Source organism: Lates calcarifer, unplaced genomic scaffold, assembly GCF_001640805.2.
Source record: "Lates calcarifer isolate ASB-BC8 unplaced genomic scaffold, TLL_Latcal_v3 _unitig_25_quiver_2024, whole genome shotgun sequence".
NCBI lineage: Eukaryota > Metazoa > Chordata > Actinopteri > Centropomidae > Lates > Lates calcarifer.
Genome location: NW_026116325.1, coordinates 1 through 22222, shown reverse-complemented (window position 1 = coordinate 22222; position 22222 = coordinate 1). Strand labels below are relative to the sequence as shown.

The 22222-nt window shown below is 41.1% G+C and overlaps 3 protein-coding genes across 10 annotated transcripts; all 3 read left to right on the top strand.

Annotated features, from left to right (window-relative positions):
• The first annotated feature begins 2665 nt into the window (after positions 1-2665).
• On the top strand, positions 2666-11402 carry LOC108892965 (HAUS augmin-like complex subunit 8). 7 transcript variants are annotated; one of them, XM_051068176.1, is made up of 10 exons: positions 2666-2766; positions 3159-3223; positions 3695-3756; positions 4018-4144; positions 8237-8344; positions 8424-8527; positions 8735-8893; positions 9370-9511; positions 9950-10091; positions 10410-11402. In XM_051068176.1, exons 1-10 carry the CDS (start codon positions 2702-2704, stop codon positions 10534-10536), a joined length of 1101 nt encoding a protein of 366 aa, XP_050924133.1. In that variant the 5' UTR covers positions 2666-2701; the 3' UTR covers positions 10537-11402. The 7 variants fall into 7 exon arrangements, with proteins under 7 accessions (XP_050924133.1, XP_050924136.1, XP_050924138.1 ...); XM_051068179.1 differs by lacking the exon at positions 8237-8344 and adding an exon at positions 4628-4735; XM_051068181.1 differs by lacking the exons at positions 8237-8344; positions 8424-8527 and adding exons at positions 4628-4735; positions 4815-4918.
• Positions 7886-14652, top strand: LOC108892964 (SAC3 domain-containing protein 1). 2 transcript variants are annotated; one of them, XM_051068175.1, is made up of 4 exons: positions 7886-7971; positions 12255-12672; positions 13124-13406; positions 13578-14652. In XM_051068175.1, the coding sequence occupies exons 1-4, from the start codon at positions 7907-7909 to the stop codon at positions 14042-14044; spliced, it is 1233 nt and encodes a 410-aa protein (XP_050924132.1). In that variant the 5' UTR covers positions 7886-7906; the 3' UTR covers positions 14045-14652. The 2 variants fall into 2 exon arrangements, with proteins under 2 accessions (XP_050924132.1, XP_018546260.1); XM_018690744.1 differs by lacking the exon at positions 7886-7971 and adding an exon at positions 11495-11580.
• A 137-nt stretch (positions 14653-14789) lies between these two features.
• LOC108892962 (C3 and PZP-like alpha-2-macroglobulin domain-containing protein 8) lies at positions 14790-21791 on the top strand. Its single transcript, XM_051068182.1, has 9 exons — positions 14790-15673; positions 17974-18125; positions 18661-18683; positions 19395-19560; positions 19910-19962; positions 20558-20575; positions 21289-21343; positions 21457-21646; positions 21773-21791. Exons 1-9 carry the CDS (start codon positions 15588-15590, stop codon positions 21789-21791), a joined length of 762 nt encoding a protein of 253 aa, XP_050924139.1. The 5' UTR covers positions 14790-15587.
• The last annotated feature ends 431 nt before the right edge of the window (positions 21792-22222 follow it).

The following is a 22222-nucleotide window of genomic DNA, read 5'->3' as shown; positions in this document are numbered from 1 at the left end:
TTACCACTGCTTACCATGGCGAGCTAATAGAGGCTTAATGACTTAACACCTGGAACTCTTGGTTGGCTGGTCAGGTCTTTCTTTAGCTGCTCTCTGTAGCAAGGGCCACCAGTACAATTCAGAGCAAACAGAAGAAATCATACACCCATCTGCTCTGGAGAGCTGAGGTGGCCAAAAACCAAAAGGCATTTCTGTACCAAGACAGGACAGAGACGCTTTACCTGTCAAATAGAAGAAATAGACCCATTAAAAGACAAACGATAAGTAAGTCTGATGACTTAATAAGATTCTAACATTGGTAAATCAGTTATTGAATACTAAATAAATGAATACATATATATAATTACAAGCAAAAGGATAATAACCAGACTTAAGATGATGTGATGTTTTTAAAATATCTGACTTAATGCTGTAAATACTGCTTGTTGGCTTTACTGTATAAGGCACTGTGTATCTGAGGCATTCCTGCAAGGCTATGTGGACCAGACTGGCAGACGGGATAGTGATGAGTAACAGCTTACCACAAAGGGAAGAGGGGCTGGTGTGTGGGCTGCATGGCTGGGGTTTTTTGTGAGTGTCTGTGTGTGTGAGAGAGAGAGAGAGAGAGAGAGTACAATCATATGTACATACATGTGTTAGGAGAGCTGAGTACAATTTTTCTTTCACTTTGTTCAAAACACAAATTAAAGCTGTCTCATTTCACGTTTTATCGGCCCAAAATGCCTTTGAGTGGCAAAGCGGAGTATCAGTGAGGTCACAGTGACATAGGCAAATCCTTCATTAGACGTCAGAGTTTCGGAGCAGAGGCAGAGAGAGAGGCAAGAGAGGTGGGCTCAGGAAGGAGACAAGGACTTTCATTCAGCAACTCCATGTCTCTTTATACTTCTGTCTTTCAACATGCACTTCTCACTCCTCACCTCACCTCCTCAGCAGTGGACTGAATATCGTTCTTTATTCCAAAGAAACATATAAGGAAACCTCTGTACCAATTAAACATTTATACTATAAAATCAAAAAATACCAGTGTTTGAATCCAAAAGAGTGAATGCTGCTCATACCGTCCTCGTCAACAGCACTAGTTGTCCACCTCAAAGCAGCTATTGGTCCTGGCATTGCTTGGTGGTGAGAGATGGACAGCCAGCATGTGGACACACTGCAGCCTGCCTCGAGGCTTTATTACACACTGAGAGAGAGTAGAGCAATGATAAGACCCGGCCTTTAAACAGGCTGATAAAGTAGGACGCACACACCACATGCTTGTCTCACACACACACAAATACAGACATGTATTTGTGAGAGATTTGTTTTAGTGCCAAGCCCAAATGTTCAACCTTTATCATGAAAATTCATTAAAGCAGAAAGGTCAGAATAAAACTAGTTTCAATATCTGGATGTCATCCAGCATACCCACTTTTTAGAAATCTAATTCAACTAATGTTTTAAAATTTATATTAAAAAAAAAAAAACTTGTGCTATGATAAAGGATACAAAGTAAAAATTTCCTTGCAAATATTAAATATTAAACATTATTCCCTGCATTTTTTTTTTAGATGCCCACTCCCAAGCCACCTATCTCTACCCCCAGCAGTTTATCCATCCATGTCTGTGGAAGTGACTTAAGACAGAAGTTGCTGACCAGTGTTTACCACCCAGTCCCACACCCACTCTCTTCCTATTGTCCTTCCTGTTGTCCGAGATCAGCTCAGACAGGTGGGATCAGCACCCATTATATTCTTTAAGACTTGCGCACACAAACAAGCAGTAAACTGCAGGTAAGAGAACTTGCTAAGACGATATCCACACAAATGGGATGAAGACGCACACATGCAGGTACATGCACATGAAGTGTGATCATCTCCATTGGGTTGCAGCACTAAGGATTGAAGTTACAGTTTTTCTCTGTGTCTGTGCCAGTAACTTCTGGGGCGTCCCAGTTACACAGCATAGGTGGCCTGCCACACATTGCCTGCATGTATATCATAATCAGTCAGTTCATTGCTGTTACTCTTGTGATGGTCTGGTTAACAGCTCAGGGTTTACACAGCTCTCCACCAACTCACTGGCAAGCATTGGCCCAGTGAATGCAGACCCTTACACCCATCTAGTGGTTAATAGAACAACTGTAGGTTTACACATCTCCTCAATGCTGAGCAGATGTTGCATTCTTTCTGTAACATATATTTTTCACTTGTGCAACTACAAAGTGTGGACACAATAATACGAGCACTTGTATGATACAGTGCTGCATATCTCACATAGAACCTCTCTGTCACAGTTTCAGCAAAGAAGAATAGTGACTCTGTGCATGAGCAAGAAAACAACACTACAGAAAAAGAGATGGCAATTGAAGCTAAAAAAGAGACAACACTGATATGACAATCATTGATAAAAGTGAATATCTATTTATCTATATCTATATATGTATATATATATCTATATCTAATGTAGATCTTTCTATGTCCCAAATAGTGTCAAGTGTCAGACTCACCCTGGTATGAAGCTTATAAAGACTATTAAGATCGTTTAGTGCCATAACTATGACTGTGCGTACTCCAGTACAGTGGATGTCAGCACTCACTTTGAATGTTTGCAATCCGCCACAAATTTACAGCGAAGAAGAAAAAGTAGGGCGGAACTTGTACCACCCCTTGTTTCTGTCGGCTCACAAAACTGGCGTACAGGCGGTTTGCTTCAAAACATTATGGCGTCAAGAAGAGCAACAGTTGCTCCAAGTAGTTTTAAAAATGCCTCCGCCGAGGCAAAAAGGTAGTTCGCGTTATGTTTGCTGTCTTTTAAGCGCGTCTTGTAATTCGCAGGCTTGTGACCATTTTAATATGAAGAAAATTTGATACAGAGGAAACTCAGTCGGTCAAAGCCGTTTTAGCTAAAACGCTTCATATTATTTTATTAATCGATAAATTCACATTTACACTTTGCTGTACATATGGCCAACACGTAGCCTATAAGAGCAACTACATGTACGCGTCGTTATGTTTTTGTGAACTATATCTTAAGTAACTTAAGGGCAACTTAGCTAACATTATAGCCTAGCCTTGGGTTTAGCTCGTTTTCTAAATAAAGTGATCTCCTCTGTAATTTTCTCTCTCTTTTCCTCAAGTGCCATTTAATGTGACGGCTACTTTTGTGTATGTTTTCAGCTCGAAAAGTGGGAACAATCCTAATAAAGCCAACAACAGTGGAACTGGGAAGAAAGGTGTTAAATGTAAGTATTTGCGTTAAGTTCTCAATGCCTGACACTGAATACCTGCGTCTGTGGATGTAATGAATTAGTTTTTCTATATTATTAGCTTGAATGTGATTTAGATATTCCACGTGTGCGACATTGTCACTGCAGAAAAGTATTAAAAGTGTGCATAGAAACTTCTGAAACCATTCCTGTATCACACTTCTTATTTTCTGAACATCCATGTGTCCAGTATGTTCCAAACTCATAGTACTTGCCAAAATACTGCTAAATACACCAACTTGTGCTGTTCCGGTCAAAGCTCTGTATTTGCCAGAGTTGTTGTAAATGTACTCATATTAACTGACTTTCTGGACGATGTTGTAATTCTTAAACCAATGGTTTTTCTCTTAAAGGGGAATTTGTAGCTGATATAAGACATGCACATATGTTTAATTAACTTTAACAAGGGTTAATCAATTTATTTATTGTTTCTTCATCAAATTTCAGCAAGTGGAACTATAGTCAAGTCTCGATACATGCAGTCTGCTGAGAAAACATCGCTTTCAAAGGTATTGCCTCTTCTTCCTTTTTTCAGTTTTCTCTTAGTGACTTTTGGTAATCCAAGTACATTAGGTGTTATTACTTAGGTAGGGAGTGGCTCTAAGATTCTGTAATTCTGCAAGTAATCTTTAAATGATTAGTAAATATTTCTCCTCTGTCCCCTTTTTGTATATAAAGTTCAGCTGTGTTCACTTCACTCTGTGTATGTTGCTGACACCCTTTTGATGCTACACATTTATATATTATTACATCCCTTTCACCATTAACAGAGTAACTCACTGAACAATGAGTCTACTGCTGCGCCACCAAAACCCTCCTCACCTAAACCCACTGGTGTCAGACCAAAGGTGGGCACTCCACCAAGACGCTCAATGGCCCCACAGGCTCTTGCAACATGTAAGTATTTCCCATGGTAATAATTGCAAATGTGTATTCACATAACAGATGAGTATATTTTTCAATTCTGTCTTGTGAATTTAAATCAATATGATAATTGTGTGCCTCAGTAGCAATTATATTAACTCACCAGTACTTGAACTGCTGTAAAGCAGGTCTTTATTTTTAGGTGTAAAGGCTATGTTGTTAATACTTGGACTGTGTATGATTCTCTTTGAGTCAGTTGTACATATCGTGCAGTGAAACCAGGCAGTGGAAAGATCTTCTTTATCAGCCTATTTTTCCCAGGTTCTGATTGACGCTATAACATTGAGATCTATCAGTAGCTAATTGTTAAGGCCGTTGTTATAAATAAAATCCTTTTGTTATATTGTTGAACTTTCCCCCTTGGTTTCATTAACAGTTACTCCCCGCATCCCCAGAGCCTTACTGGTGGTGATGTAACACTAATAAAGTTGCGTGTTCATGTTATCTTCCTTACAGCAATGTCACGTGACACCGAACCATCACTGCTCGGGAAAAGTATGCTGCAGTCTACTTTCTCAGATGGACACTGCTTTCGGCCAGATTTTGATATTTCTGTCATCAAAGGTAAAGTGATTTAAACCCCAAAAATGTGTGGGGTCAAATGGGACAAGCCTGTAACAGTTTTCTTTTGAATCTCTCTAAGACAAAACAGTGATAGAAAATGCAGCAGAACCCGAGAGAAGCCCAGAGAATGAGAAGAGGGACGTTGAAATGCAAACATTCCTACTGGCGTACCTCACAGCTAAGGTGAGTTAGTCCATTGTGGCTGATATGTGGAAGATTGCTTTCAGTGTATCTGCTTTGTTAAATCAGTGTACAATGCTATTTTAAATCAAACTATTAAAGTAGTTTACAGTGATTTTTCCACTAATGTGCTTGATGGGGAATAAACATTTTGTCATGAGTCCCATGCTGTTAATGATCTGGTTCTATCTCTGTGATGTTTGACTGAAGATGGAGAGCAATACTGCAAAACTTAAGGCTGAGGCAGAGGCAAGGATCCTGCAGATGATGGAGGAAGAAAAGGCACTGCATAATGAGGTCCAGAGGAAGAAGCGCCAATACCTGCTCGCAGAAAAGAAGAGGCTTGAGAATGAGCTGTTGGATTTGCAGGTCAGGAGACTTTGTTCTTTGTATTGACCTTTTTTAATGTGTGTACATTCAAACTATACTTTAGTTATTTTAATCCATGCATTTGACATGAATGTCACATCCTTGCCAAGCAGCAACAACCATTAAACATCATACCTGAATCTTGAACCTAGCACAGAAGTGTCCTATGGCTGGAAATCATAATGTTTATTATGTATAATATAAATTTGAAATGTCCACTGTATAGCATAATATTGAAACACAAAAACTGACATTTATCGCTGGAGACACTTTGCTACTTTTGCATACTCATATCTTATTGAGGCTTGTAGGGCTTCACACTTGTGCTGATTGACCTCAGGGTCCAATCGAAGAGCTGTTGAATATCTGGTGTAATAGTCTTTATTTTTTATGTAAAAATTTATCCACTGTGTATTTGTGTGTAAACAGTTTGATTACACGATTCTCATCCTACTCATGTTTTAATTTTCCATCAGATTGCTGCATTGACTCCTGTGGCAGAAGCTGCCAAGCAGTTCACAGAGGACTACATGTGTTTTGCAACAGCTGTTGACACCACCCGACATGAGCTGCCTGTCAAGAATTTCTTCATTGATGGGGACAGAAGGGAATTTCTAGGTTGTAGTTACTAAATTTAAAAATAATAAAAAGAGCGTAGTTAATCATATATAAAATAACAACTTAAAAATTGTAATCTGACATTGATTCTTACATTGGTAGATTCTAATTAGTGCATGGAAACATCTGATATCTCATTTCTCCAACACAGTCCTGACCTCCTCAAACCAATGACAGAAGCATAGACCAGAAAATAAAGGAATCTCTAATGTAAAACAGCCAGTGTTATTCTGACTTTAACACTGTAGGACCTTACTGGTTACTGTAAGAAGTTGGTTTGCAGGGTCTTCGCAAAAGATATGTCACTTTTAACAATGTGCTTTGTTTGTTCCGCAAGCTAATAGAAATTAAACAAATTTCTTTAAATTATTCAGTGTGACCTAGCCAGTGTTAGATACTGTTACGATAATCATGTCTACCTGTATCTATCCATTTTAGATAAAGCTGAGGCTTGCCTGAAGGAGAGCGAGAAGTTGCTGGTGGAGTGCACTGAGGGAAATCATAAGGACAACAGCACATCTCTCGAGTGCCTTAGAGATATAAAAATGACATCAAAGGACATCAGTCAGCAGCTGTCAGGGTAGGCACATGTATAGAACTGTGAGAATACAACATAGTCTGCTCTGTGTCGATGTTTTGATTTAGTGATCTATTGTTCCTTCCCAGAGAATTTTACTGTATGCTATGATTGCTCTGACATAACTATTCATGACTGTTCATGATGTTTTCATTAAGTGGCTTAATTTTCTATTTCTGTGGCTGTAAAAAAGATAAATTGTTACTTTATTTTTAAAGAACTGAACACAGGCAAGTATTTAGTAGCACCTAAAAATCTATACTTGCCATTGATTAGGTTACATTTGTACTCAGACTTTGGTGTTTTCCTATTTTTTTCCAGTGCATTTTCAGAGCTGCTGGAGCTGTCATCACTGGTCTGCCGCCATACAGTCCATGTCCAGCAGGCCATGGAAGAAGAGCAGCTTGGTACAGCAAGAACCCATGAGCTCTACTGCCCCAAACAGTGAAGGATACCACACAGCATGGGGATACACAGTACATGCACTTTTCCACCCCCGTCCATCCACTTTCCCTGGTTTGAATATGTTTGTGCCATTTGTGTCTTTTTATGTGTGCTGTTTGATTTCTTTGCAGCTGTATTATGAGAAATTGTAAATGTTTAATAATGACTGATAGTGTTTTATAGATGGAAAATTGTTCATAAATAGAAAACAACAATAAAAATATAAATTGAACAGAACCAACAGTATTCGAGATGCGGATATTTCACTTTTATGTTTTGTTAAATACAGCTGCAAAAAATCTTAATGGATTGTCAATGCTGGGAATACAAATATGTGAGCCGAGTTGTAAGAGTCAGAATTCAGAAAAGTTTAAATGCACATGTTTGTTATTGTACAGTACAGATACAGGTCAGGAGCATCAGATGATGATAATTTCAAACATCAGAATGGTGGGGTGACTTTGACTGTGGCATGATTGTTGATGCCAGATGGGCTGGTTTGAGTATTTCTGAAACTGCTTACCTCCTGACATTTTCATGCCCTGGGAATGTCATATCCTACCTGAGTGTTTGCTGACCCGTGCATCCCTTTAAGGCCACAATTTGCACATATTATAATGGATACTTCCATGTCGCAAAACAAAACTTATATGTAATGGCCTTCATGAGCATAATAATGAGTTTAGTGTACTTCAGTGGCCTCCCCAGTCACCACATCTGAATCTATCTGAGACTGTTTTTAGAGCATAGTGAGGCTATCTACCCTGTATTTAGTATGGTGTTCCTAATAAAATGCTTGGTGAGTGTATTCGCTGATCGCACAAGGGAGGCATAAACATAGTTTGAAGGATTAAACCACATCATGAATAATTTCCACGGATGTATTGATTGTATCCCAAAGTTTCTTCCAATCATCTGAAAATAAACCGTCGCCGTTCCGGATGTAACGTCACATCAAAACAACAAAGACGCGTTTTTATTGGATGATGCAGGTAAACGACAACTTGCTGAAAGGACCAATGAACCGTAGGAGAGCTCCTCGTCGCATGTGAGTACAAGCATGGTATTTATTTCACACTAATTATGAAATTCGTAGAAATTGCATCCAAAACAAAGACTTTTGTTAAATGTTGACAGCTTGCTTTGTGAAACCTACGTATTGTTAGGTAAAGGAAGCGTTATTCGCGCTGTCGCTGTTAGCTAGGTAGCTAGTCGTTTCTAGCTAATGGCTATACATTAATGTTATCCCCAGAGCCTTACTGGTGGTGATGTAACACTAATAAAGTTGCGTGTTCATGTTATCTTCCTTACAGCAATGTCACGTGACACCGAACCATCACTGCTCGGGAAAAGTATGCTGCAGTCTACTTTCTCAGATGGACACTGCTTTCGGCCAGATTTTGATATTTCTGTCATCAAAGGTAAAGTGATTTAAACCCCAAAAATGTGTGGGGTCAAATGGGACAAGCCTGTAACAGTTTTCTTTTGAATCTCTCTAAGACAAAACAGTGATAGAAAATGCAGCAGAACCCGAGAGAAGCCCAGAGAATGAGAAGAGGGACGTTGAAATGCAAACATTCCTACTGGCGTACCTCACAGCTAAGGTGAGTTAGTCCATTGTGGCTGATATGTGGAAGATTGCTTTCAGTGTATCTGCTTTGTTAAATCAGTGTACAATGCTATTTTAAATCAAACTATTAAAGTAGTTTACAGTGATTTTTCCACTAATGTGCTTGATGGGGAATAAACATTTTGTCATGAGTCCCATGCTGTTAATGATCTGGTTCTATCTCTGTGATGTTTGACTGAAGATGGAGAGCAATACTGCAAAACTTAAGGCTGAGGCAGAGGCAAGGATCCTGCAGATGATGGAGGAAGAAAAGGCACTGCATAATGAGGTCCAGAGGAAGAAGCGCCAATACCTGCTCGCAGAAAAGAAGAGGCTTGAGAATGAGCTGTTGGATTTGCAGGTCAGGAGACTTTGTTCTTTGTATTGACCTTTTTTAATGTGTGTACATTCAAACTATACTTTAGTTATTTTAATCCATGCATTTGACATGAATGTCACATCCTTGCCAAGCAGCAACAACCATTAAACATCATTCCTGAATCTTGAACCTAGCACAGAAGTGTCCTATGGCTGGAAATCATAATGTTTATTATGTATAATATAAATTTGAAATGTCCACTGTATAGCATAATATTGAAACACAAAAACTGACATTTATCGCTGGAGACACTTTGCTACTTTTGCATACTCATATCTTATTGAGGCTTGTAGGGCTTCACACTTGTGCTGATTGACCTCAGGGTCCAATCGAAGAGCTGTTGAATATCTGGTGTAATAGTCTTTATTTTTTATGTAAAAATTTATCCACTGTGTATTTGTGTGTAAACAGTTTGATTACACGATTCTCATCCTACTCATGTTTTAATTTTCCATCAGATTGCTGCATTGACTCCTGTGCCAGAAGCTGCCAAGCAGTTCACAGAGGACTACATGTGTTTTGCAACAGCTGTTGACACCACCCGACATGAGCTGCCTGTCAAGAATTTCTTCATTGATGGGGACAGAAGGGAATTTCTAGGTTGTAGTTACTAAATTTAAAAATAATAAAAAGAGCGTAGTTAATCATATATAAAATAACAACTTAAAAATTGTAATCTGACATTGATTCTTACATTGGTAGATTCTAATTAGTGCATGGAAACATCTGATATCTCATTTCTCCAACACAGTCCTGACCTCCTCAAACCAATGACAGAAGCATAGACCAGAAAATAAAGGAATCTCTAATGTAAAACAGCCAGTGTTATTCTGACTTTAACACTGTAGGACCTTACTGGTTACTGTAAGAAGTTGGTTTGCAGGGTCTTCGCAAAAGATATGTCACTTTTAACAATGTGCTTTGTTTGTTCCGCAAGCTAATAGAAATTAAACAAATTTCTTTAAATTATTCAGTGTGACCTAGCCAGTGTTAGATACTGTTACGATAATCATGTCTACCCGTATCTATCCATTTTAGATAAAGCTGAGGCTTGCCTGAAGGAGAGCGAGAAGTTGCTGGTGGAGTGCACTGAGGGAAATCATAAGGACAACAGCACATCTCTCGAGTGCCTTAGAGATATAAAAATGACATCAAAGGACATCAGTCAGCAGCTGTCAGGGTAGGCACATGTATAGAACTGTGAGAATACAACATAGTCTGCTCTGTGTCGATGTTTTGATTTAGTGATCTATTGTTCCTTCCCAGAGAATTTTACTGTATGCTATGATTGCTCTGACATAACCATTCATGACTGTTCATGATGTTTTCATTAAGTGGCTTAATTTTCTATTTCTGTGGCTGTAAAAAAGATAAATTGTTACTTTATTTTTAAAGAACTGAACACAGGCAAGTATTTAGTAGCACCTAAAAATCTATACTTGCCATTGATTAGGTTACATTTGTACTCAGACTTTGGTGTTTTCCTATTTTTTTCCAGTGCATTTTCAGAGCTGCTGGAGCTGTCATCACTGGTCTGCCGCCATACAGTCCATGTCCAGCAGGCCATGGAAGAAGAGCAGCTTGGTACAGCAAGAACCCATGAGCTCTACTGCCCCAAACAGTGAAGGATACCACACAGCATGGGGATACACAGTACATGCACTTTTCCACCCCCGTCCATCCACTTTCCCTGGTTTGAATATGTTTGTGCCATTTGTGTCTTTTTATGTGTGCTGTTTGATTTCTTTGCAGCTGTATTATGAGAAATTGTAAATGTTTAATAATGACTGATAGTGTTTTATAGATGGAAAATTGTTCATAAATAGAAAACAACAATAAAAATATAAATTGAACAGAACCAACAGTATTCGAGATGCGGATATTTCACTTTTATGTTTTGTTAAATACAGCTGCAAAAAATCTTAATGGATTGTCAATGCTGGGAATACAAATATGTGAGCCGAGTTGTAAGAGTCAGAATTCAGAAAAGTTTAAATGCACATGTTTGTTATTGTACAGTACAGATACAGGTCAGGAGCATCAGATGATGATAATTTCAAACATCAGAATGGTGGGGTGACTTTGACTGTGGCATGATTGTTGATGCCAGATGGGCTGGTTTGAGTATTTCTGAAACTGCTTACCTCCTGACATTTTCATGCCCTGGGAATGTCATATCCTACCTGAGTGTTTGCTGACCCGTGCATCCCTTTAAGGCCACAATTTGCACATATTATAATGGATACTTCCATGTCGCAAAACAAAACTTATATGTAATGGCCTTCATGAGCATAATAATGAGTTTAGTGTACTTCAGTGGCCTCCCCAGTCACCACATCTGAATCTATCTGAGACTGTTTTTAGAGCATAGTGAGGCTATCTACCCTGTATTTAGTATGGTGTTCCTAATAAAATGCTTGGTGAGTGTATTCGCTGATCGCACAAGGGAGGCATAAACATAGTTTGAAGGATTAAACCACATCATGAATAATTTCCACGGATGTATTGATTGTATCCCAAAGTTTCTTCCAATCATCTGAAAATAAACCGTCGCCGTTCCGGATGTAACGTCACATCAAAACAACAAAGACGCGTTTTTATTGGATGATGCAGGTAAACGACAACTTGCTGAAAGGACCAATGAACCGTAGGAGAGCTCCTCGTCGCATGTGAGTACAAGCATGGTATTTATTTCACACTAATTATGAAATTCGTAGAAATTGCATCCAAAACAAAGACTTTTGTTAAATGTTGACAGCTTGCTTTGTGAAACCTACGTATTGTTAGGTAAAGGAAGCGTTATTCGCGCTGTCGCTGTTAGCTAGGTAGCTAGTCGTTTCTAGCTAATGGCTATACATTAATGTTAGCTTGGTGGTTAGCGCTGCAATAACTATACTGTACACATACAGAGGATACTAACAGCCATTAATGTAGTTGGCATGAGAGAGTTGACTAAACCATTCGCTATCTCGGTTTACTTCAACAGTGACTACATTGACCTACAGTCTGTGCTATATGTATGAAGTTAAAAGGGACATTAACGGTTGAAGTCTCACACGGGACTAGACTCTAACTGATGGTTTCCAAAAGTAATTTGGCGTAGTCTACACCGGAAAAGACAGATATACCTATAAATGTGTTTGTGTTAGACTCTATCCTAAGCAGATGTAAGCTCAACACAGACGGAGCAGGACTCTACTGGATGTCGGTTTGTGTGGAAGTTGTCACGTGTTGTTGTGAGCCAACATAGGAGAAGCAGCTGTTCTTCTGTTTGCTTGTTGTATTGCTGATTTGTTTCCTGTTAATACCACATATTCATATACTAAATAATTTCCTCAAACAGCTCTCACTCACAGAGGAGGGATGCGCCACCAAGAGGAGAGTGGAGGCAGAGGAACCAGGAGCAATGGCGAGGCCAAGACAAAGCACAGATGAGACCGGTGGAGGAGGATGATAGACGTGAACGGCATGGTAAAGAAACAGTGCCCAGGGGGACCTGCCAGACCATGTGCCCTGCTCATGAGCTGTGGGACCGTCAGACGCAGAACCGCCTTCACCATTTTGAGATATTAGCAGGAACTGAAAGGGATCGACAGCCCAGGGCAGACCCATTGCGTGCCGTCAAGGAGTACTCCAGACCAGCAGCTGGGAAAGACTCGACAAACCCTGCTGACCTCCGTCCACCTGCTGTCCTTCTGAAAACTGTGTGTTACCTTATTGACGACATCGCTGCCTCCCCTAATCTGTGTCCTTGGACTGAGGTGAGTAGTATTTACACATCTATTTTGCAGTCACATTGTTTTGATTATTGTCTCATATATTAATATATATAAGGGAGCTGTTCATTTATACTTTTGGCATTATCTACATACTTAAAATAAAACTTGAAACATCAGTGAATTTTGAGGTTACAGGCAGTTTGCCATCACATCTTCATGTAAGCCTCCCCGAAAAAGGCCCATAAGGACCATGTACTGTAGCACACAATGGAGATGTTCAGCTTCAAAACACTTTGCTCACATAGCATAACCTGCTTAGATCAAAGTGCTTGGCTTCCTGCTCATTACGGTGTCATATTTGTATTTCAATATGCAACCGAGGTTGGCTAGAAAATGACAGAACATTGTAATATTGAAGTTATAATCACATATACGTAAAAATAAAACTCTGTGACACGTGTCTTCTTTTACTGAAATTATTCTTCTCTTTTAGGTGTATGGCTTTGTGTTTGATCGGCTGCGTGGTGTGAAGCAGGACATGATCATCCAGAGGGTGTCTGGGTTGGACTGTGTGGCCATTTTAGAGCGGACAGTACGCTTCCTCATCTATGCCTCTTATCGCCTTTGTGGCGAGCCCCTGCGGCTCTACGACCCACGCATTAATGATACACACCTACAAGAGAATCTAAGCTGGCTGCTGGATTGCTACGCAACTGTAACAGAACTGCATCCCAACCAGGAAGAGTTTCAGGCTCTTGGTCTTCTGTACAACTTGGGTTGGTTACTATATGTAATAATTGAATGCTTATGAGCAGCTTTTAATGCAGAGCACTGATGGAAAAGTGCAGCATACATCCTGAATAATTTGATGTTGGACACCTGAAAGGTGTTCCAACTGAGATGATTTCTCCATGTTGACAATTTTCTCTTTTCCTTGTGTCTCCCAGGTTCAGCTCGTGCCACACAGCACATCATGGAGCTCCCTGAGCGGCTCCGCAGTGCTCCTGCCATCAGGCTCGCTCTGTCTATCAACCGGGCTTATCTGGAGCGAAACCCTGTACGTGTGCTCCGATTGGCTCAGAGGCTGAACTTCCTGCAGTGTTGTGCGCTCCACCAGCACCTGGTGACATGTCGAAGAGATCTGCTGCTAATATTCAGCCACGGATACAGCAGTCGCAACTGCCGCTTTCCACTTGACAGACTTGCTCAGCTCTTGTGCTTAGATGTGCCACTTACAGCCCGACTCTGTCAGGCTTATCGAGTGGATGTTAGCCAGGACAGCCATGTGGTTTTCTCCAAGGCTGCTTTCACTGAGCCTGAACAAGGGACACTGCATTGTAAACTGTATCACAGCATAGTGGCTGAGAAACAGAGAGACCTCACTGTTGGGAGTATCATTCACGGTTGTGCTTGAGACAAAACAAGGAGTTAATTAGTAATACGAGTAATGCTTTATAGGGAAATTCTCTATTAACTCCCAGCTCTTCACAGGAAAGTCACAGTGCAGCTGACAGGGATTTAAAGACTTGTTCAAGGACACTTCAGCAGTGCAGCTGTTTTGTTACTAAGTGGTTTCAGCACTCTAGTAGCCTCTACTTTTGTTATCTTGTTGTTGGATATGAGCCCTGGGGCTTCCCTCCAGGATGCATAGTGCCAGTGTTTTATAAATTAAATGCTTCAAAACAAACATGTTCAAGACAAGGATTAGGACTAGGGTTGTTGTTGGGTCTGCTATACTGTAACTGAGAGAGGCTGAATTCAGGAAAAAAGTTTCCTCTTAGTTTGGGATGTGCTTTTACATCATCATCACGCACATGATGCCTAAATTACTAAGAAATGTGAATTGTTTTTATATTACTGTTTGCTGATTATATCCTCAATTTAAATGTTTTTTAATACCATATTGTATTTTTTGTTCAGCATTTTAGAAAACCTGCTGGAAATTTTACTGTGCAACAGTGTTCATTCATTCTCATAAATGCAGTACTTCAGAAACATTTCAATAAATTTTGTTACCTACAAGAGAAACGCTGTGGCTTTGTAATTTGAACCAGTCCATAAACTTTTCTGCATCTAAGCCCATTCACCACTTGAGGGCAGCAGATATCTGTTCAGGGTACAAGCGCACTCCATCTAGTACAAAAATAAGAGTATAAACGAGAGAGAATCCTGCTTCAAGTGTTTGTGCTGCGCTGCTCTTTAAACTCTTTTCTCAGCGTGGCGGTCTTGTGATGTTTTTCAACGCTTAAGGATCTAGCTGTGAGATTGTAGATCTCTTGAGATGTCAACAGAACCAAGAGTATGTGACGTGCAGGTAATTTATAGTGGTTTAAACCGCAGGGTCTGTGTTCTTTCCTTACACTGGGGTTAGTCATGCTCTCGCAGCAGAGACGTGAGAGGAGGTATTGAAGTGAATGAATCGCAGCCTGACGCTGATCGCCTCCTGACTCGCTGCTGTAGGGGAGCGGAAAAAAAGGATCGACCAACTTGAGAGAGATCACCAGGAACAATCGGAGGGGGAAGCGTTGCACGGATTGTACATGTCAAACAGTTCTTTACAGTGACATTTTTGCGCGCAGGAGTGGGAGGACGCTTGCAATTTGTAATGCTGAAATATGAGAGAACGGAACCGGGGCGGGTGAAGGCACATGGGAGAGGACTGTCCGTGTACTTTGGGCTCTAAAAGAAAAAAAAAAAGAAAGAAAAAAAGCACGGTTTGCTTGGAACTGGATTTTGGCGAAGTGGGATGATTACAAAAAGTTGATCTTTGGTTCCGGACGAAGCTCTGCACACCTATCAACGCCAACCAACCTCAATGGATAGATAGACTGAGAGGACTGTAGACACAGACTGTTAACATCTCATTTAACTTTTTCATCAGAGTTAAAAGATCCAGCCTCCTTCTTCAGAAGGGAGAGGAGACGATATCCAGCAGTATCTCGGTTACTGAGGCCAAAATGTTGCGGTTGTCTTTGACAGCTTTCAGTCTTTCATGGACTTTGTTGATCTGCAACGTGAGCAGAAGTTATGCACAAGAAAGACAGTAAGTAGCCAATGTTGCATGTGGTGCAGCGCTTTGTGCTTACTACAAGCGTTTCCGATGCTCTCAATCGGAAATTCACTTCAGCTACACTGATCCAAATATGCTGGAAAATACAGATTTTTTTCTCTTTATGTGACCCGTGTTTATAACAACGCTGTGCTTTCCATTAAGATATGTGCAACAGAGCACTATGATCACTGATCTGTAATATTTGCTGCATAAATCATATCCTTATCTGTCACTTCTACTATCATAGGATTTGTGATAATGTGAGGATTCAATGCCTACTACATGGAACTGTAGTATCACAACAACTGTAGTATCTGTTTTTTCCAGACTTATCATTCCAATAACAGGTTGTGTTGGTGGATTTGTGTGTGCAGTTATACAGAGTGATACGTTGAGAGGTAGCCTGCGCTGCAGTTCATGTTGTGGTTGACCACGACTTGATAGTAGGCACTGATAATAACAAATATTTTAAGGTGAAAAAATGGGATGTGTCAGAAGCCAGAAGTTTACTCCTTTGGACCCTGAAGCAGAATAGGTAAAACTGACTTTTGTCTCTTCCACGCCAACAGCCAGGCTGCTGTCAGCTGTTTTAGGACTTAATCCTGACCTTGAGAGTTGTGTTAATAGTGAAGAGTTGTAAACAATTCTTCCAGGTTGTCCACTGGGGAGGTAAGGAATTCAGCTCAAAGTAGGAAATAAACACAAAAATGCAGACAAATGCAAGCTTGAGTTACAAAAGAGAGCTTACATTGCTGTCATGTACTGAACAACTCAAAGCTGAGGGTGAAGTTTGGGCAAAAAGCAAAAGACTAAGAACATAAAACCATGTGACTGAACTAAAACAGAGCTGACTGTTAAGGGCTTCACCTACAAAGGAGAACACAAATCCTTCTCAGGCACTGACCAGCTCTCAGCTGAGGACAAGAGTTGGGCAAAAACAATGAGAACTTGAGTACATCAAGCCATGTGACTGAAATAAGCATGGTCTCTCCACCACCTGATCCAGGCTCATCCGAGAGCTGGTTAAACTCGCTGTAGATCAAACGCACAGAGTCAATTTCCTCGTATTATCTTCCTTCTCCCGAAGCCTTATTTTCCAGGGGATTTTCTCATGACTCTCTCTCTCAGGAACTGAAGTTGCCTCCGGCTGTAATGCAGTACTGCTGTAATGCCAACCACCTGATCTTTCTCTCAGGCATGCGATTGGGTTTGTGCTCAAAGCTTTGCTCACTCCTAATTTGTGTGATCTCCAGTTAAGTTTTCAGGGGCTGAGTTGGCCTGTTTGCCTTTAGAAGTAGAATTGGTCAAACACAGAGATATTTGGTTGCTTCAGGTATGCCTGCCATGTGTGGGTGGCATAGCTGACTTGCTTTTCTCAAATCAGCATATGCTCACAAATAATAGTGTGACTGAATGATACTCAAATGCATCATTTGATGGACGCTTTTCTCATCTGCTCCACACACCCCTAATTAACCCCTAACATACCACACTCAAAGGAGTTAGCTAGAAAGAGCTCCTATTATTCTGCGTCTGTTACTTGAGTGATATACTCCTTTCACCCAAATAAAACCTAAATTGGGCCTTTTTTCCAGGCTTTTTTATATAATCATCAAAGAATGACCTTTGCTCTGTGACCTCAGTGACAGGCTCCTTCCCTCAATTAAATGTCAGAGTGACTGTGTGGAATCTCAGTCGTTATTTTTCAAAAACAGACGCCAAGGTTCTGTCAGAAGGTGCCAGACCACCCAAAGAAAACACCCAAGCAGAAAGCTCATTGGCCAACAGGTACCGTGTCCCTGGTAACCATTGCAATTAAACCCGATCTCGCTGCACAAATCCATGTGGAATGTTCCTGTTTGTATGTGTGTTTTATTGTGTATGTGTGCACGTGGGTCAGAGAGAAAGTTGGAAGCAATGAGTGAGAAAGAAGTGTGAATTTATGCTTGTGCTATCCGCACAATGCAGTGACACTGCTGTGTATGCTTAAAAACAAGGATGGCAAGTGATGTCAGTGATGGTTTGCCTCTAAAAAACAAAACAGTGACGCATTTCATGTTTATACATATACATCATTTACCTCCATCCTCTTCTTGTCACGTTCCCCTCTCTGACATCTGACCTCTCCTTTATCTCCTGCTGTCACCTCTCTGTTGCCATCTCTACTTTTTCCCTCCCCTGTGCACTCTCACGTCCTCTGCTCTTCTTCCATCTCACCTCCCTCCCTTGCTCTCTGCCCCCCTTTCCTCTCCTCTCCATCCTTCTCTCTCAACCCTGCTCTCTCCTCCCAGGGGCTATTTGGTCGCAGCACCCTCTGTGTTTCGGGCGGGCGTCGAGGAGAGCGTGAGCATAACCATCTTCAACGCAAGAGCAGAAACCCGCGTCCAGGTGCAGCTGTCGGTAAAAGGGCAGACGGTAGCCCACAGCCACAGCTCGGTGCTCGGTGAGAACAAATTCTGAAGCTAAGGTTACGCTGGCACAATACATGACTTGCGCTAACAAGTTGAGCTACAAGATATACCCCCATTTTTGTTTGATTTACTCAAAGGATGTTGAGATCACACAGGCAGGTACATCGGCAAAAACACATACGTAGATTGAGGAACACACACAGTGCTGGCCTAGTTGACCTCTGCCCTGATTGTCCGCTCCTGACCAGCCAGGGATTTTCAGACATTATCTATGATTGGAGGCATCAGTATAGCCCATCCCACCAGCCACTTAGTGTATACAGTGTGTGATTTGTTTGACAGCATAATTAATACACAGTGCTAGCTCTGCCTCAGAGTGGCATGAGACAGGTTGCAGCTGGATGTCCTGCTAACCCAGGGTGAGAACCTCCAGGCAGCCACAGCCACAGTGTAGTAGGTCTCATAACCACTGATTATTGATAGTATTACAGAGAACTGAGATGCATAAGTGTATGGCAAGCTGTGTAGAAATATTCCACATTAATGATCTCATTGTTTCTGTTTTAGACAAAGGCACCGTCAAACTAAAGGTGAGTCTGCCTGCGCAACTTAGTTTGCGTTTGTCTTCTAAGCGGTGTCCCACAGTATGTGCATGCTGCTCTACAGACATGTTTAAAAATGCACGGCGCCGTTTAGCAGTGACAGCTGCACAGTAGTGAGAACCTCTTGTCCGTTGTGTGCACATTCCTCAGGCAACATGCAAATCAGCACTAACATTATTTGTAATGCAACATCTGTCTCTGCTCATTCATTGGGAATAAGGTAACAGCCTCAATATAATATGCAACAGCTGTTGACGTGCATGTATGGTCCGCCGCCCCCGAAGGCTGGAATAGATCAATCTAGTATGCACGACTCGATTCTTCCCCTCTGTCTCTCTCTCTCTCTCTCTCTCGCTTTCCCCTGCTTGCTCTCCCCTCCCTGTAACCTCCACCCTCATTCTCGTGAAATACAGTCATGTGTAGTGTGCAGTGTTATAGCTTGGCATCTTCCTCTTGTGTTTAAATGCGGCTCTTTTGTTATTCTGTTGCTTTCGTTCCCTAAAAAAATTGTTTAAAAAAAATGTTGAATCAAGGTGAATCATTTCTGATTGTGTGTCACTACAGCAGTCTAGAGTAAACATTTGATCCTTCCCTCGTTGACCTAATTCATTCTCAGTAAATCCAGCCCTGATCCTTCTTCTTGTGCTTGCTTTATGTATGTGCTTGTGTGTGTGTGTGTGTGTGTGTTTGTGCCACCAGGTTCCCTCTGGGCTAAGAGGCCAAGCCCATCTGAAGGTGTGGGGCAACCGTCACCTCGCAGAGGGAGGCTACATCTTCCACAACTACACCACCGTCACAGTGGAGAGCAAGGGCACAGCTGTCTTCATCCAGACTGACAAGCCCATCTACAAACCCAAACATAAAGGTTCCCTCATAATGCACCTGGTAGTTAATCAGTTAATCACTGCACAGAAATGCAGAGAATTGAGGCTCATTTGTAGGAATTTTGTCATAGAGTGAGACTGAATGAAAATCAGTTTAAAGATGATTTCTTGTAGCTGCTGTGTTCCACCTGAACAACCAATATAGAAATAAGCACCGTGATTATGTTATGTTAATACTGATATTATGCTGTGTCTTGATTTGGATGTACCTAAACTTTGTTTGCGCCAACTTTGCTATACTAGCTTTGCTCAAATGCATAAAGGTTTTCATGTTCAAAGGGTGTTAGCCTGCTGTCCTTTACAATACTGTGTTTCTTTTTCTTTCTCTAGTGCTGATCAATGTCTACACAGTCACCCCTGATCTGAGGCCAGTAAATGACAAGGTAAATGAAAATTTATGTCATGCAATTATAAGCTGCACTTTCAGCACATGCATCTAAAATCGCCGCAGACATTACACACCAATCAATGAGGTGAATGGGCAGAGAAACATTAAAGAACAAAAACCAATCTGACACAAATCAAAATTCTTAATGCCCAAATCTTGGTTTATGTGACTCAATTGCAATATTCACCTTTATTCCATATCGCTATAGCAATGGAATGACATAATATTTAGCACAAACTTACTTTTCCATCTCTAATTGGTGAAATTAAGGGAAGAAACCTAGCCTGCCCCTGAGTGCAGAGAAATGTACAGTCACCTATTTACAGAAGCCAAGCTCGAGTCATTTCTCTTGGAATGTTAGCAATGGCTCCAAATATACTTTGCAACTGTGCAGACAGACGGTTTATTGATGTTTGCAGCTATAAAGGTCTGCTGCTGGTAAAGGCAGTATTCACTTTCACAGATGGATGATTGTTGGATAAGGAATGAGAGGGGTGAAGCACTGGGAAGACGCAGAGGATCTTCTCTAGGCTTTACGGAAATCTAATTCACAACATCTTGTTCTTGTCTTCCTCCTTTTTTTCCTGCAGATTGAGGCGTATGTTTTGGTGAGTGGAGGCTGGCAGGACCACCCAGGGTTGGCAGAGCCACATCTGGGAGGGACAGCGGCAATTTTAGTTCCCAGTCTGGCTGGAGATTACAGAGCAGAAGTCAAGGCAACTCACCTAGATAACAGGGTGTTCTTTGGAATAGTGCAAGGATAAACAACATGAAAGGAACCTCCTCTCTTCTCTTCTCTTCTCTTCTCTTCTCTTCTCTTCTCTTCTCTTCTCTTCTCTTCTCTTCTCTCCTCTCTTCTCCTCTCCTCTCCTCTCTTCTCCTCTCCTCTCTTGTCTTTGCCTTTGTCAGTACCCCGTCATCGCCCGCCACATACAGTGTCTCCCCTCTCCTGTACTTGCTGACCTTGATCATTTAGTCTTAGTGAGACATCTGTAGGGCAAATAACAAGCTCCTGTTTCATAAGAAACTTTTTTTCTGGAAGCCTGTGCATGATTTACAGCTAGCGACAAACACATATATGTTTTTTTACTACCCTCTTACCTGCAGCATATATATCACCTCAGGAAAAGCTGTTAAAGTATTTTGACTGTGGTCTGGGACAGGAGCTAGATCTCGGGGGTCAAGTTCAGTTCAAGGACTGTTAGGCCCGACTCAGCAAGCACAATATATGATGTTGCCATTGTGTAATGACAGTATGCACCTTGAAGTGAAGTGTGTAATCTTAACACTGGTTTTCCGATCTCCTAATTTGATCTTTCAGGATCCAAGAGGGTCCAGGATGGTCCAGTGGAAGAGTCTTAAATCTGTCTGCTGTGGTAAGGCACATCTTCTGTAACTGCTGTGTCGGAACTGTATATGTTGGTGTATGGTCAATAACTGTCAAGTGCACAGGCGATGAGCGTGATAACTAGATTTCTCTCTCCTATAGGGGTTGTGAACATGAGTTTCCCCTTGTCTGACCAGCCTGTGTTTGGAGAGTGGTTTATCTTTGTGGAGGTGCAGGGCCACACCTATAACAAGTCGTTTGAAGTGCAGAAATATGGTGAGGACCAGCACATGCAAGACAGTTGTTTGCACAACAAAGAAGAAAGTCCTTTTTATTGTTTTCTACAGTTCGGGTGCTGTCAGTCGTCCTCTGTCGTGTTTTTAACATCTATAAGTCATATGCTGATGTTATGCATCAACAACAGAAAGACGTTAAAAAAGCAATACAAGACATAATTACTGACAACATACAATTGTAGATGTGTATCTGAAAAGTAATACTCTGTTGCTTTCCTCACAGTGATGCCCAAGTTGAGTTGGTGATAGATCCACCTCGCTACATCCGTGACCTGAACTCATGTGAGCGGGCCACCGTCAGGGCCAGGTAAGTAAAATGATGGTCCTTTAACTCTGTTTTATGCTTTACTATATTCATCATGCTTTTTAATTGTTTCATGATTCACTGACCTTGGCTGTCTTGTAGATGTAGAGGTCTGACATATCAATGTTGTACAGGTATACCTTTGGGAAACCAGTGACAGGGAAGTTGACAGTGAATATGACAGTGAATGGAGTGGGCTACTACCGTCATGAGATGGGCCATCCTGTGAATTAAAAACATGGAGGTCAGTTTATTTATCCCCTGGTCAACTCGTATCTTAATGCTCCTGTTTATGAATTTATCAGAGATGTCAAAGCTGGTATTAAAA

Bases quoted from the DNA above. Each gene is read 5' to 3' on its own strand.
- LOC108892965 (XM_051068176.1), top strand. From the start codon at position 2,702: ATGGCGTCAAGAAGAGCAACAGTTGCTCCAAGTAGTTTTAAAAATGCC. The intron at 3,757-4,017 runs GTATTGCCTCTT...CACCATTAACAG, and splicing joins AGAAAACATCGCTTTCAAAG to AGTAACTCACTGAACAATGA. The intron at 9,512-9,949 runs GTTGTAGTTACT...TATCCATTTTAG, and splicing joins GGACAGAAGGGAATTTCTAG to ATAAAGCTGAGGCTTGCCTG.
- LOC108892964 (XM_051068175.1), top strand. From the start codon at position 7,907: ATGATGCAGGTAAACGACAACTTGCTGAAAGGACCAATGAACCGTAGG. The intron at 7,972-12,254 runs GTGAGTACAAGC...TTCCTCAAACAG, and splicing joins AGGAGAGCTCCTCGTCGCAT to CTCTCACTCACAGAGGAGGG. The intron at 13,407-13,577 runs GTTGGTTACTAT...TGTGTCTCCCAG, and splicing joins TGGTCTTCTGTACAACTTGG to GTTCAGCTCGTGCCACACAG.
- LOC108892962 (XM_051068182.1), top strand. From the start codon at position 15,588: ATGTTGCGGTTGTCTTTGACAGCTTTCAGTCTTTCATGGACTTTGTTG. The intron at 19,561-19,909 runs GTTCCCTCATAA...TTCTTTCTCTAG, and splicing joins CTACAAACCCAAACATAAAG to TGCTGATCAATGTCTACACA. The intron at 21,344-21,456 runs GTAAGGCACATC...TCTCTCCTATAG, and splicing joins TCTTAAATCTGTCTGCTGTG to GGGTTGTGAACATGAGTTTC.